General features: G+C 39.7%; 1 protein-coding gene across 6 annotated transcripts in view; it reads right to left on the minus strand.

The window, feature by feature from the left end:
- Positions 1–16,922, minus strand: part of RNF180 (ring finger protein 180) — a 450,665-nt gene that overhangs the window by 71,980 nt on the left and 361,763 nt on the right. For all 6 annotated transcript variants that reach the window (XM_043887817.1, XM_043887816.1, XM_043887818.1 and 3 more), the window contains one exon: positions 7,182–7,407. In XM_043887817.1, the coding sequence (XP_043743752.1) occupies positions 7,182–7,407 (226 nt within the window). The remainder of the gene's footprint in view (positions 1–7,181; positions 7,408–16,922) is intronic.

Raw genomic sequence — 16,922 nt, forward strand, 5'->3', positions numbered from 1 at the left:
ATTTGCTGGCATATTGCGTGCAGCACTTTCACAGCATCATCTTTTAGGATTTGAAATAGTTCAACTGGAATTCCACCCCTTCCACTAGCTTTGATCATAGTGATGCTTCCTAAGGCCCACTTGACTTCACATTCCAGGATGTCTGGCTCTAGGTGAGTGATCACACCATCGTGAAATATCTGGGTTGTGAAGATCTTTTTTGTCCAGTTCTTTTGTGTATTCTTGACACCTCTTCTTAATATTGTCTGCTTCTGTTAGGTCCATACCATTTCTGTCCTTTATTGAGCCCATCTTTGCATGAAATGTTCCCTTGGTATCTCTAATTTTGGAGAATTGGAGCTAGAGCGCCTGAGACCTAGTTGCAGCGGCAGGACTTCCTCTGACTTCATGGCAGACATCCTGTTTCCTTTTAACAACACTGAGCTTCTACAATGTGTGAGGATCAGTGGTAGACACTACAGTGATTGAAAACGACCTGCTGATCAAACCTGGGGCCTGGCAGTGAAAGCACTGAATCCTAATCACTGAACTGCCAGGGAATTCCCCAAACCTGTAGAAGAAGTGTTACTCCAGGCTGAAGGAAAATGGTCTGAGATGGAAAACTGGATTTGTACAAAGGAATGAAGGTTCCAGAGCAGTGAGCGGTGGCCATGTGGCACTGGACTGGCAAGTGGCGGCTGCCTGGAGCTGGAGTTGCTGAGAGGAGATACCCCACGTCCAAGGTCGGAGAAACCCCAGTAAGATAGTGGGTGCTGAGAGAGGGCATCAGAGGGCAGACACACTGAAACCATAATCACAGAAAACTAACCAATCTAATCACATGGACCACAGCCTTGTCTAACTCAAAGAATCTATGAGCCATGTTGTGTAAGGCCGCCCAAGACTGACAGGTCATGGTGGAGAGTTCTGACAAAATGTGGTCCACTGGAGAAGGGAATGGCAAACCACTTCAGTATTCTTGCCTTGAGAACCCCATGAACAGTATGAAAAGGTAAAACGATAGGACACTGAAAGATGAACTCCCCAGGTCGGTAGGTGCCACATATGCTACTGGAGATCAGTGGAGAAATAACTCCAGAAAGAATGAAGAGATGGAGCCAAAGCAAAAACAACACCCAGTTGTGGATGTGACTGGTGATGGAAGCAAAGTCTGATGCTATAAAGAGCAATATTGCACAGGAACCTGGAATGTTAGGTCCATGAATCAAGGCAAATTGGAAGTGGTCAAATAGGACATGGCAAGAGTGAATGTCAACATTTTAGGAATCAGTGAACTAAGATGAACTGGAATGGGTGAATTTAACTCAGATGACCATTATATCTACTACTGTGGGCAGGAATCCCTTAGAAGAAATGGTGTAGCCATCATAGTCAACAAAAGAGTCCGAAATGCAGTACTTGGATGCAATTTCAAAAATGACAGAATGATCTCTGTTCATTTCCAAGGCAAACCATTCAATATCATGGTAATCCAAGTCTATGCCCTGATGAGTAATGCTGAAGAAGCTGAAGTTGAATGGTTCTATGAAGACCTACAAGACCTTTTAGAACTAACACCCAAAAAAGATGTCCTTTTCATTAGAGGGGACTGGAATGCAAAAGTAGGAATTCAAGAAACACCAGGAATAACAGGCAAATTTGGAGTACAGAATGAAGCAGGGCAAAGGCTAATAAGAGTTTTGCCAAGAGAATGCACTGGTCATAGCAAACACCCTCTTCCAACACAAGAGAAGACTCTACAAAGGGACATCACCAGATGGTCAACACTGAAATCCGACTGATTATATTCTTTGCAGCCAAAGATGGAGAAGCTTATACAGTCAGCAAAAGCAAGACTGGAAGCTGACTGTGGCTCGGATCATGAGCTCCTTATTGCCAAATTCATACTGAAATTGAAGAAAGTGGAGAAAACCACTAGACCATTCAGGTATGACCTAAATCAAAACCCTTATGATTATACAGTTGAAGTGAGAAATAGATTTAAGGGACTAGATCTAATAGACAGAGTGCCTGAAGAACTATGGATGGAGGTTCGTGACATTGTACAGGAGACAGGGATCAAGACCATCCCCAAGAAAGAGACATGCAAAAAAGCAAAATGGCTGTCTGAGGAGGCCTTACAAATAGCTGTGAAAAGAAGAGAAGCAAAAAGCAAAGGAGAAAAGGAAAGATATACCCATTTGAATGCAGAGTTCCAAAGAATAGCAAGGAGAGATAAGAAAGCCTTGCTTAGTGATCAGGGATAGTCCATGGGTCGCAAAGAGTCTGACACAACTGCGGGACTCGGCACGTAAGCACACACACAGTGTGATAGAGACAAAGTGTGACGTGCTTTTTATTGTTGTGATGCATACTATTATTATTTGCATTTAAAGCTACACTTCAGTATTTAGAAAAACTTTTGAAAGCCTATGGATAGAGATATACTAGTGGATCCTCAAAAGGTTATCATAGCATACATCCTCAGTTTCAAAGAATTCATGATTGCCTGTCTTCTGTATGAAAAGAAACAAGACTTCATCCTCCCTGCCACCAACATATTTAATGCTGTATATATTGGTTTACTTATTTATTTTTAAAAACTGTCAAATTAACACATTCCCATGGTTTAAGAAATCCAATGATGTAAAAGAGCATTAAAAAAAAAAAACCAAAAGCAAAACACTAATGAAGATCTGTTCCACTCCTTCTATCTCCAGCTCCACTCACAACTCCCAGGGACTGTTTTAAATATTCCTGTTTCCTGTGCTTTTTTTTTCCTGGTGTTAACCTCCATAAGAGCAAGGCAGTGTTTTTCAAGATTTGGTTTGCAAAGCACTAGCCATATGTTAAAGGATTTAGGGTGAAATTGAATAAAATTTTTCATAGTTATATTTTAATGTATATAATAAACTAGATCATCAAATACATACATTCAAAAATACGTTGTTAAAGATGAGGCTGAAATAAGTATATTTTAAAACTATGTTGATATGAGGAAAACCCTTAAGTAAAAAATAATTCAGGTGGTATGTGGATATAGTGAAAATTGAAAAGTTGGTAGGAAAATGAGAGAAACCTGAGAAACAATGCTCTAATCATTCTGCTTAATCTTCCAGTTCTTTTTTATAATAAACTATTTATTTCCATATATTAAAGCTCGGGAGTGACTACACTAAAAGCCATTAGGAAATAGATATGCCTACTAATAAAGAATGAATTTGTATACATATACAATGAAATATTATTACTCAGCCATAAAAAAGAATGAAATAATACCATTTGCAGCAACATGGATACAACTAGAGATTATCACACTAAGTGAAGTCAGAAAGGGAAAGACAGATACCATATAATACCATTTACATGTGTTATCTAAAATATGGTACAAATAAACCTATTTGCAAACAGAAACAGACTCACAAACATAGAGAACAGACTTGAAGTTGCCAAGGGGGAGTGGAGTGTGGGAGGGGAGGACTGGGAGTCTAGGATTAGCAGATATAAACTATTATATTTTATAGGATGGATAAACAGCAAGGTCCTACTGTACAGCACAGGGAACTATATTCAATCTCCTGTGATAAACCATAATGGAGAAGAATATAAAAATAAAGATCGTCTATATGTATATAACTGAGTCACTTTGTGGTACAGCTGAGATCGGCACAACACTGTAAATCTTTTTTTTATACTTCAATTAAAAAAAGAATGAGTTTTGATTTCAGAGGCAATGACTATATTGTACAAGATGAACGTAAAAATGAAAAAGTCGAGGCATGGGTAAATGCAAGAATAAAATCACTATTAGCATATGAATTAACAGTCCAGACTGTTTGGTATAGAATAAGAGAAAGTATGAAATACCCTTAATGGGAACAGAGACAACAGACCAAGCCCAATTACAGGCTATTACGGCAGATAAGAAGAGGAACTGTGATCTTTTGGATGAGTTGTATGTCCTGAATAAAGCCCAGCAGGACATCTAAAATTCAGACTGAACCCAGTACAATTTTTCGCTGTGTGGGACTGGCCCAAACACTGCAGGGTATCTGTTATCCCTGCCCTGTTGACTAGATACCAGTAGCATCCTCCTATTATTGTGGCAGCCAAAATATTCCTGGTGAAAAAAATCATAAGCCTGCTTCATACTTAAAATTCTAGATTAGCTTAAATTTCATTTACTTACTTAGTTAGGGACTTCTTCCCTGGTGGCTCAGAGGGTAAAGCGTCTGCCTGCATTGCAGGAGACCTGGATTTGATCCCTGGGTCGGGAAGATCCCCTGGAGAAGGAAATGGCAACCCACTCTAGTACTCTTGCCTGGAAAATACCATGGATGGAGAAGCCTGGTAAACTACAGTCCATGGGGTTACAAAGAGTCAGACACGACTGATCGACTTCACTTTCACTTTCTTTCTTTTCATACACAAGGTGAAGACTCAGCCATTTTATTTTCCCATTTCCAACGGAGTTCACCAGCACTACTGCTTATTAGCACTTAGTCTCACCATGTAAAGGCAGAAGAGCAGTGGCATGGGGTCAGTGGTCTAAAAGGGTACAGAGGTTGAATGGGGGAAAATATGGAAGGAGGGTAAAAATTCTCCTTGTTGAGGTTCGGGTACATCTGAATGGGGTGAGAGCAGCAAGTGACTTCACAGTTGAGGGGTCAGTTGCACTGACCCTGTGGCTCTCTATGTGATACGTGAGATGTCTACATCTTCCATATGACCACGGGCTGGGATTCCTGCGGTCTACAGCAGGGCTCATACAGGGGCCCCCGAGTCAGTCTGCAGCAGGGGCAATGCCACGCTTGGTTTGAAGGCTTCAGTCGTACAATCGATTCAGGAAAATATGATGCCTTCCCTGAAAACAAAACCATGATCTCACTGGCTAAGGGATTCTTCCCCACTCTCTTGGGTGACCCCCACTCCATTTAACATTTGTGAGCCACAGCCTTTCCCCTTCCTTGGCCTCCTGGTGAAGGTGGCCGGCAGATCCTGTCATGCGGCATGGTTGACATCCCTGAACAGATCTGCTGCTGGGGTACTGATATGGGAGTTCCTTGTCTGGAAGAATGAGGCTGTCAGTCAAGAGATGGAAAGGTCCCCCTAGCCAAAGGTCTTCTTCCTTGGCCCTGCCCATCCTGGAGTTTCTTCCATTTTCATAGACAGAAGAACTCTTAGTTAATTTGGGACACATCAGAATTTTTTCCCCATCTCATAAGCAGGCTTAGAATCTTCTATGTGCAAAGCTGATTCTGCTATGTTCCAAACTGACTTTACCATTTTATACTCCTATCAGTAATATATGAGTTTCAATTTTTCCATTTCCTTGTCAACACTTATTATTATCTATCTTCTTAACTATAGCCATCCTAGCGAGTGTGAAGTGGTATCTCATTGTTTGTTTACTGAGCTGGTAAGGCAGGTTTGCAAGCATTCATGCAGTTGGTTGGGTATACAAAACTTATTTTTATAAACTGATTCTTCTTTGCAGATGGGTCCTTGGATTTTCTTTTGGGGAAGAAAAATGTGCTATGTGTTTTCTTCAGTTTTACTATTAATAAAGTACATACTTTAATCTTATTTGGCCTATGGTTCAGGTGAGAATGTGGATACAGAAATTTCCTTCTCAAAGGTTTAGCACACAGTAGTGCACTCAATAAATATCAGCTCTGCTTTCAGTTCAGTTCAGTCGCTCAGTCATGTCCGACTCCTTGCAACCCCATGGACTGCAGCACACCAGGCCTCCTTGTCCACCACCAACTTCCAGAGTTTGCCCAAACTCATGTCCATTGAGTCAGTGATGTCATCCAACCATCTCATCCTCTGTCATCCCCTTCTCCTCCTGCTCCCAATCTTTCCCAGCATCAGGGTCTTTTCAAATGAGTCAGCTCTTCGCATCAGGTGGCCAAAGTACTGGAGTTTCAGCTTCAACATCAGTCCTTCCAATGAACACCTAGGACTGATCTCCTTTAGGATGGGCTGGTTGGATCTTCTTGCAGTCCAAGGGACTCTCAAACTGGAGCCCATTATACAGAGTGAAGTAAGCCAGAAAGATAAACACCAGTACAGTATACTAATCAATACAGTATACTAATGCATATATATGGAATTTAGAAAGATGGTAATGATAACCCTATATGCAAGACAGAAAAAGAGACACAGATATATAGAACAGACTTTTGGACTCTGTGGGAGAAGGTGAGGGTGGGATGATCCAACAGAATAGCATCAAAATGTGTATATTATCAAGTGTGAAACAGATGACCAGCCCAGGTTGGATGCATGAGACAAGTGCTCGCGGCTGGTGCACTGGGATGACCCAGAGGGATGGGATGGGGAGGGAGGTGGGAGGGAGGTTCAGGATGGGGAACACATGTAAATCCATGGCTGATTCATGTCAATGTATGGCAAAAACCACTACAATACTGTAAAGTAATTAGCCTCCAACTAATAAAAATAAATGGAAAAAAAAAAGTCTCCTCCAACACCACAGTTCAAAAGCATCAATTCTTTGGTGCTCAGCTTTCTTTACAGTCCAACAGCTCTGCTTACTTCTATCATTTTTCCCTTTCTCCTAGCAGGATCCATGTTCCACATTCATTAGTTTTCCCTGTTTCTATTTGTATCAAAATATTGTATTATATCCCATCTTTACGTGGTAATTATGTAAACAAATCCTTGTCCCAATTTTACTGTATTCAAGAATAAAGACCTTAAAAACAACAAGAAGGTTTAGAAGATTTGGAGTTTGAGGGAAAGGCATAGTAGTTATCCTCAGATATCTATAGATTTATTCTTTGAGACTCCAGAGGTAAAAACAAAGGTCGAAGGATGAGAAGAAATAGAAGTTAGACTTAAGAAATAAATAATTAATAGGGCTGCTCCAAATTTTAATGGAATGTCCTTGACACTGGAGATGTCCAAGTAAAGACTGAAAAACTAGTTAGGATGCTTTAGAAAAGATCTCGGCATTAAATAGAGGAGTAGAGATGAGAAACTGGTTTCATCACTGATTCTACTATTTTAAAAGTTCTAACGAGTTGGCAAGGACTCTTCTATAAACTGGAGAGTAACGAATTATGCTATATATGATTTTCAATAACTTTCTCATAATAATTCATAAAGTACCTTTAGAACTGGAACAAAGAGGTAGTCAAAATAATTAGGCAATCATGTTAATGAAAGACAACAATTACCTGTCTGAAAAAAGACTCTGGAAATAATTGTCCGACACAACGGGCAGGGAGTGCTTGCAGGATTGTCTTTGGCAAGGGTCCGTAAGCAGGGCTCACAGAAGATGTGGTGGCAAGGGTAACACATGTAGGGGTTGAAATAAACATCCAGACACACTGCACAGATGTAGCTCTCCTTTTCTTCTGCATATTCATTGTCATCATCTGTACTCATCTCATTATCCAAAGTCTGCAAAATATAAGCAAAAACAATTTCTCTTAGTTCAGTATGAGATTCAGTATGGTTTCCTTGAGAAATTGAGAAACTGATTTCATATTTTGTTAAGGTGAATGAAAATATTTATGAGAAGCAGGTATATCTGTTTTTGTGAATAATCAGTGACAGAAATGCTACCTTGCAAAGTGAGAAGAAACTGGAAACATACATGAAAAACACAGAAGTCTTAATTATTCATTTTAGCATTTTTATATAATGCTAAATGTTAAAGTATAGTACCTGAAAACACTAACCAGAACTAGTTAAGTAAGTGTTAGGTCCCAGGATGACAGATTCCCCATCTATCCCACTCCCACCACAGCAAACAAGCTACTGTTACAAGATTACCAGCCTCATATGGGCATTTGCACATGAATAGACCTGAGGGCTTCTGTTAGGTCTGTACCATTTCTGTCATTTATTGTGCCCATCTTTGCATGAAATGTTCCTTTGGTATCTCTAATTTTCCTGAAGAGATCTGTAGTCTTTCCTATTCTATTGTTTTCTTCTATTTCTTTGCACTGATCACTGAGGAAGGCTTTCTTATCTCTCCTTGCTATTCTTTGGAACTCTGCATTCAAATGGGTATATCTTTCCTTTTCTCCTTTGTCTGAAGCTGAAACTCCAATACTTTGGCCCCCTGATGTGAAGAACTTATTCATTTGAAAAGACTCTGATGCTGGGAAAGATTGAAGGCAGGAGGAGAAGGGGACGACAGAGGATGAGATGGTTGAATGGCATCACCGACTTGATGGACATGAGTTTGAGCAAGCTCTGGGAGTGGTGATGGACAGGGAAGCCTGGCATGCTGCAGTCCATGGGTTTGCAAAGAGCTGGACACGACTGAGTAACTGAACTGAACTGAGACGTGAGGGCAAGAGGAAGTCAAACTTCAGCTTCACACTACACAGGCGGCATTCTTTATTCCACATTTTGCACATTCCTGGACCTCAGAGACAATAAAAGGCCAAACCCAAGGTATGTCAGGAAAAAGATATTGCAAAGAAAGTTGTAGTAATTTTGGGATCAGCCTTGCAGCTGGAAAATACTAGCCTGCTCCGCTCTCCCAACTAGAATAGTTAAGAAAGGCTATTAACAGGTAGCTAGGAAAGAGGCACTCAGGTAGCAGCACAGAGTCTGGTGGCACAATTCCTGCTACTTAACATCACAATGTCCTCATCTGTGAAGGTGCTATGTGAGAATTAAGTGAGGTAATCCACATAAAGCACTGAGCACAGCACAGCCTGGCATACAACAAATATTCAATAAATATTATCCACAGCCGTCCTTCCCTCCTACCTTTCTCACAGGCCCAGTAGTTTCGGTTAGGGCCTTGGGAAATACTCCTTAAACAAGGCCTGGCCTCAGTCCACTGAGGCAAATGGTGTAGATGCTTTTCTCCTCACTTTGATGAAAGTGAAAAATGCAGATCAACGATTAATATTTGAGTAGCCTTTGGGCTTTCTAAATATTTTTAGGTTACATGAAATGTAAAAGTTACAGAAAAGAGGCAAACAGAGCCTTGAAAATACAGAAAGGCCTTTCAACTGGATAAACTGTTACTTGATTTACCCAGATGGCCTTACTTCCTCTCTGTCAGCCTCTTTCTGCCACCTGTAGGTAATTTCTCTCTTTATGAAGGACATATTCAAGTTGTTAGCTCATTTGTTAAATTGGCTTTCTGATTTTTGTTATAAACTTGTAAGCATTTTTACTTACTCTGGTTACTTGTTGTTACTGGATAGATGTGTTGCAAATATTTTTTCCTTTCTTCTGGTTTGCCTTTTCACACTTCTCATGGTGTCTTTTGATGACATAAAGTTCTTAATTTTAAAGAACATTTTTCCTTCATGGTTAGTAATTTATGTGTCTTATCTAAGAACACTTACTTACCTTTTCCCAGGGTCATTAACAGAGTATTATTTTGCATTTAACAATATTTAATCATCTACCTAAAACTGATTTTCAGTATGGTGTATATTATGGGTAAATTTCATTTTAATTTTTATGTGCTTATTCATTGGTATAGCCCATTTATTTCAATGACCTTACTCTCCCTCCACTGTTCTAAAGTGCCGCTTGTCTTATTAAGAGGCCAAATATGTTGACTTCTATTTTGTTCCATTACATTATTGTCTATTCCTATGCCATAATCATACCTTGTAGCTCAGCTGGTAAAGAATCTCTCTGCAATGTGGGAGACCTGGGTTCGATCCCTGGGTTGGGAAGATCCCCTGAAGAAGGGAATGGCTACCCACTCCAGTATTCTGGCCTGGAGAATCCCATCATTTGTATAGTCCATGGGATCACAAAGAATCGGACACAACTAAGTGACTTTCACTTACTGTGGCCTTATAATAAGCTTCAATATCTGGTAAAGGAAGTCCTTTCATCCTAAAGTCCTTTCTGCCAAACCTACGATGCTTTCCTAACTTACCTTCATTACTCTTTCAGCAGCACTTCCTAAGTAGACCAGGCTCTCTTTTTTGCCACCTACTTGATGCTGCCTTCTTACATTTGGAATAAGATGAGACTCTTTACAATGCTCTATAGAACTCTGCAGGATCCAGTTCCAGCCTTCATTTTTATCCTCCATATGGAACTACATTCCAATTCACTGATCTTCTAGCTCAACAAACACTGAACACTTTCTCACCCTGAGGCCTTAAGACATGATGCTTTCTTTCACTTAAAAAGTGCTTACTCCATGTGGATGATTACAAAATAAGATAAAATTCTCCTATCTTTCCATATACACCTATATGCATTTCATTGAGATGCAGAGATTGGTTTTCTACACTCTGAATTTGGGCTCTGCCATGTGACTTGCTTTGGTCAATGGAATGTAAGCAAATGTGATGCAAATAAAGGCTTAAAAAGGCTTGCGCACTGGAATAGTTCTCTCCTGCTGATCTTGGGAACTCACAAGTCCCAAGATGTGAACAAGCCTAGGCTGGCCTGCTGAATAGTAAGTGACATATGGTCCAGCTGCCTCCATTGTGACTGCTGACAACAAGCCAACTGCCGGACATGTGTGGGCACAGCCAATAATTGTCACCTAATTGCAAATGTACTGGTGAGCCCAGATGATATCATGTGCATCAGAGACAAACCATTATAGCTGAGCCTAGCCCCAACTGCCAACTCAGAAAACTGTGAGTGAATATAGGCTGTTGTTTTAAACAACTAAATTTGCTTTGTTACATAACAAAAATTAGTTGACACATTCTTGTCTACACATGGCTAAATTTACCTCATTTTAAAAATCTTAAATATCAACTTCCCCAAAGGATTTCACTGCTCTTCTATCAAAAGTTGTTCTCTGTCACTGCCACGTAGTTGCTTCCTCATAATTTTTACTTGCCTATCTTTCTATTAAATTTTACTTTTTAAATTAAAAAGTAATTTTAATTTAAAATTAAAATTAAAAATAAATTTCTATTAAAATTTATTTTAAAATTTAAAATCTTCCCAACCCAGGTATCACACTGAGGCCTCTTCCATTGCGGGCAGATTCTTTACCATCTGAGCCACAAGGGAAGCCCAAGAATACTGGAATGGGTAATCTAGCCATTCTCTAGGGGAGTTTTCCAACTCAGGAATCAAACCAGGGTCTCCTGCATTGCAGGCAGATTCTATACCAGCAGAGAAATATAAATCCCTCATTAAGAATCCAAACAGACTGCACACATAGAAGATGGATGATACTTCGCTGAGAGCAGTTTGTATAAAGAGACAGAGATTTTAACTGAATGGAAGCTCAACATATGATGCAGTGGGTTGATGTTCCTACCACTATATATGATCACACCATATCTGAAGCTACTTTGAGGGCCCCAGACAAACTATAGTTATCCACAGAAATACTCTGAAGGCCAGGGCAGCATGACTTCTGAAACTTCCTCATACAAAGTGCTTTTAAAATATTGAGGATATTCGCTCAGAAAAATATTAACAGGAGACCAGATTTTAAGTATTTGTGAAAGAGAGATCATAATTTTTCTCTGTGTAGTTCCTATGATTAGATCTAAAAAGGAAGGAAAGTTATGAGAACACCGACTAAAATAGAAAATAAAAGAAATATCTATTCATCAACCAAAATGGTATAAAACTAGCATAAAATATTCAATCTTAAATAGTATGTTTGCCACAGAGTTAAATATTTACCTGATGTTTCCTACCAAACTGTTTGGAACTTAGAAATAAGGTGACCAAAAGTTGTACATATTAACTAATCTCTTCAGCACTAAACCCTTACAAAGTAGATACTATTGTTATCATCATTTTCCATATCAAAGGGAAGTGAAATATAGACAGCTCACTTACTGAAACTATGAGTGGAATTTCAACCCAGTCAATAGGGATTTGAAGCAACATTCTTTATCACCACATTCTTAAGTGAGTTACTACTATACTTTGAATAGTCCCAGCAAATACTAAAATTTAACTGATGATGATAATGATGTATGTAAACAGGAAATGAAATTTAGACAGGATTTAAAGGAAAGTCAGAAAGATCAAGACACCATCATCATAATCAACAAATGAATATCAGTTCAGTTCAGTCGCTCAGTCATGTCCAACTCTTTGCAACCCCATGAATCGCAGCATGCCAGGCCTTCCTGTCCATCACCAACTCCCGGAGTTTACTCAAACTCATGTCCATCAAGTCGGTGATGCCATCCAGCCATCTCATCCTCTGTCGTCCCCTTCTCATCGTGCACCCAATCCCTCCCAGCATCAGGGTCTTTTCCAATGAGTCAACTCTTCGCAGGAGGTGGCCATAGTACTGGAGTTTCAGCTTCAGCATCAGTCCTTCCAATGAACACCCAGGACTGATCTCCTTCAGGATGGACTGGTTGGATCTCCTTGCAGTCCAAGGGACTCTCAAGAGTCTTCTCCAACACCACAGTTCAAAAGCATCAATTCTTCGGCGCTCAGCTTTCTTCACAGTCCAACTCTCACATCCATACATGACCACTGGAAAAACCATAGCCTTGACTTCATGGACCTTTGTTGGCAAAGTAATGTCTCTGCTGTTTAATATGCTATCTAGGTTGGTCATAACTTTCCTTCCAAGGAGTAAGTGTCTTTTAATTTCATGGCTGCAGTCACCATCTGCAGTGATTTTGGAGCCCAGAAAAATAAAGTCTGACACTGTTTCCACTGTTTCCCCATCTATTTCCCATGAGGTGATGGGACCAGATGCCATGATCTTAGTTTTCTGAATGTTGAACTTTAAGCCAACTTTTTCACTCTCCTCTTTCACTTTCATCAACAGGCTCTTTAGTTCTTCACTTTCTGCTATAAGGGTACTGTCATCTGCATATCTTAGATTATTGATATTTCCCAGCAATCTTGATTCCAGCTTGTGCTTCTTCCAGCCCAGCCTTTCTCATGATGTACTCTGAACAGAAGTTAAATAAGCAGGGTGACAATATACAGCCTTGACATACTCCTTTTCCTATTTGGAACTAGTCTGTTGTTCCATGTCCAGTGAATATAACAGGTGTTCAATTGTCCAACTGCTTTTGGCCCCATAAAAATTATCCTACAAAGTCAACCAAATATATTCAGTCTCTCATGTTCCTCTCCAGGGGCTTCAAGTGAAAGATAATGAGATAATAAATAGATAACTAATACAAACAACCTTTAAAAATTCTGCAAAAAATTAGTAGGTCAAAATTTTTTGTTAATAATAAAGATAAAGCAGCAGTGACATTTAGTTTATTTACAATTATTGTGATTACTGTTATATTTGGTTTTATTTCTTGCGTTTATTTTTTCCTTCAAAAAGTAATAGTAGGGCAGAAGTGAAGAACAAGATAATACAGCCAATCTGGCTGAACTCTGCCACTACTGATTGTGTAGTAGTAATCTTATACAAGTTACTTTATTCCCTGGGGTCTCACTTTCCTCACTTGTAAGGTACCTAGCTCATAGAGCTATTGAAAGCATTAAGAGAATTAATATATACAAAGCATTCAGAACAGTACCTGGAATATAAAAAGTGCTATCCAAGTGTTTGCTGTTATTAAATCCTGTCTTGTTTTTCTAATAATTAATCTTGACTTTTAACAAAAACAGTTCATGTTTAATGTGAATAATCTCCCTTTTTTTAATGAGACCTATGAATTGAATGCATTTTACTCCCTACTCAGAAACACAAATATAGCTCATATCTTATTGAGATTATCTGAATTTTATGTCCAAAATGTTAATTGCTTAAACATACTATGCCTCTACTTTGTCAGTACCTTCTTTAAATCAATTAATCTATACTTAACTATGATTTACTATCTGCTTATTTTTATTCTTCAGCTTACTTAACACTGTTTTCTTCTATCCCTTACTGGCCTCTCTCTTGAATTACATTTTTTGTTTTATTGTAATCTGTCCTTGACAGTTCTATTAAGACCTACAAGACCTCTCAGAACTAATACCAAAAAGATGTATTTTTCATTATGGGGGACTAGATGCAAAAGCAGGAAATCAAGAAACACCTGGAGTAACAGGCAAATTTGGCCTTGGAGTACGGAATGAAGCAGGGCAAAGGCTAATAGAGTTTTGCCAAGAGAACGCACTGGTCATAGCAAACACCCTCTTCCAAAAACACAAGAGAAGACTCTACAAAGGGACATCAGCAGATGGTCAATACCGAAATCAGACTGATTATATTCTTTGCAGCCAAAGATGGAGAAGCTCTATACAGTCAGCAAAAATAAGACCGGGAGCTGACTGTGGCTCAGATCATGAATTCCTTATTGCCAAATTCAGACTTAAACTGAAGAAAGTAGGGAAAACCACTAGACCATTCAGGTATGACGTAAATCAAATCCCTTATGACTATACAGTGGAAATGAGAAATAGATTTAAAGGACTAGATCTGATAGACAGAGTGCCTGATGAACTATGGACAGAGGTTGGTGACCTTGTAAAGGAGACAGGGATCAAGACCATCCCCATGGAAAAGAAATGCAAAAAGGCAAAATGGTTGTCTGAGGAGGCCTTACAAATAGCTGTGAAAAGAAGAGAAGCGAAAAGCAAAGGAGAAAAGGAAAGATATTGAATAGCAAGGAGAGATAAGAAAGCCTTCCTCAGCAATCAATGCAAAGAAATAGAGAAGAACAACAGAATGGGAAAGACTAGAGATCTCTTCAAGAAAATTAGAGATACCAAGGGAACATTTCATGCAAAGATGGGCTCAATAAAGGACAGAAATGGGATGGAGCTAACAGAAGCAGAAGATACTAAGAAGAAGTGGCAAGAATATACAGAAGAACTGTACAAAAAAGATCTTCATGAGCCAGATAATCACGATGGTGTGAGCACTCACCTAGAGTCAGATATCCTGGAATGTAAAGTCAAGTGGGCCATAGGAAGCATCACTATGAACAAAGCTAGTGGAGGTGATGGAATTCCAGCTGAGCTATTTCAAATCCTAAAGGATGATGCTGTGAAAGTGCTCACTCACTATGCCAGCAAATTTGGAAAACTCAGTAGTGGCCACAGGCCTGGAAAAGGTCAGTTTTCATTCCAATCCCAAAGAAAGGCAATCCCAAAGAATGCTCAAACTACTGCACAATTGCACTCATCTCACATGCTAGTAAAGTAATGCTCAAAATTCTCCAAGCCAGGCTTCAGCAATACATGAACCATGAACTTCCAGATGTTCAAGCTGGTTTTAGAAAAGGCAGAGGAACCAGAGATCAAATTGCCAACATTTGCTGGATCATCGAAAAAGCAAGAGTGTTCCAGAAAAACATCTATTTCTGCTTTATTGACTATGCCAAAGCCTTTGACAGTGTGGATCACAATAAACTGTGGAAAATTCTGAAAGAGATGGGCATACCAGACCTGCCTCTTGAGAAACCTATATGCAGGCCAGGAAGCAGCAGTTAGAACTGGACATGGAACAACAGACTGGTTCCAAATAGGAAAAGGAGTACGTCAAGGCTGTATACTGTTACCCTGCTTATTTAGCTTATATGCAGAGTACATCATGAGAAAGGCTGGGCTGGAAAAAGCACAAGCTGGAATCAAGATTGCTGGAGAAATATCATTAACCTCAGATACGGAGATGACACCACCCTTATGGCAGAAAGTGAAGAGGAACTAAAAAGCCTGTTGATGAAAGTGAAAGAGGAGAGTGAAAAAGTTGGCTTAAAGTTCAACATTCAGAAAACTAAGATCATGGCATCTGGTCCCATCACCTCATGGGAAATAGATGGGGAAACAGTGGAAACAGTGTCAGACTTTATTTTTCTGGGCTCCAAAATCACTGCAGATGGTGACTGCAGCCATGAAATTAAAAGACACTTACTCCTTGGAAGGAAAGTTATGACCAACCTAGATAGCATATTAAACAGCAGAGACATTACTTTGCCAACAAAGGTCCATGAAGTCAAGGCTATGGTTTTTCCAGTGGTCATGTATGGATGTGAGAGTTGGACTGTGAAGAAAGCTGAGCGCCGAAGAATTGATGCTTTTGAACTGTGGTGTTGGAGAAGACTCTTGAGAGTCCCTTGGACTGCAAGGAGATCCAACCAGTCCATCCTGAAGGAGATCAGTCCTGGGTGTTCATTGGAAGGACTGATGCTGAAGCTGAAACTCCAGTACTATGGCCACCTCCTGCGAAGAGTTGACTCATTGGAAAAGACCCTGATGCTGGGAGGGATTGGGTGCACGATGAGAAGGGGACGACAGAGGATGAGATGGCTGGATGGCATCACCGACTTGATGGACATGAGTTTGAGTAAACTCCGGGAGTTGGTGATGGACAGGAAGGCCTGGCATGCTGTGATTCATGGGGTTGCAAAGAGTCGGACACGACTGAGTGACTGAACTGAACTGAAATGAACCACCAGTCATGCTAGGGCCTTATCCTGGTAACCGGCTCTAGTGACCAGAGGGAAGTGAGATGCTGGTCCCCATAGGAAATCTCCTACAAAAGGTCATTACTCCAAGATCAGGAATTGTCACCAACCTACCTAATAACTACAAGTAAATGCAAGACTGAGACAAAATGAGGTGAAAAAAGGATCAAATGAAGGAATGAAAACTAGGTGAAGAAAGTAATGAAGTGGAGATAAGCAGTCTACCCAATATAAGTTCAAAGTAACGTTCATAAAGATGTTCAACTAACTTGGGAGAAAACTGGATGAACACAATGAGAAGTTTAACAAAGCATTAGAAAATACACTAGAAGTAATTGACAGCAGATTAGATGATGCAGAGGAACAGATCAGTGAGTTGGAAGACTGGTGGAAACCACTGAAGCTAAAAAGAATGAAGAATAAAAAAGAAATGACATTTTAAGAGACCTCTGGAAAAACATCAAGCATACTAACATTCATATTATAGAGATCCTAGAAGAATAAGGGAAGAAGAAAGGAGTAGAGAACATATATGAGATACAATAGTTAAAAACAAACAAACAAAAAAAAAAAAACACAAACCCCAACCTGGGAAAGGAAACAGATATTCAG

Source organism: Cervus elaphus, chromosome 25 (assembly GCF_910594005.1).
Source record: "Cervus elaphus chromosome 25, mCerEla1.1, whole genome shotgun sequence".
Classification (NCBI taxonomy): domain Eukaryota; kingdom Metazoa; phylum Chordata; class Mammalia; order Artiodactyla; family Cervidae; genus Cervus; species Cervus elaphus.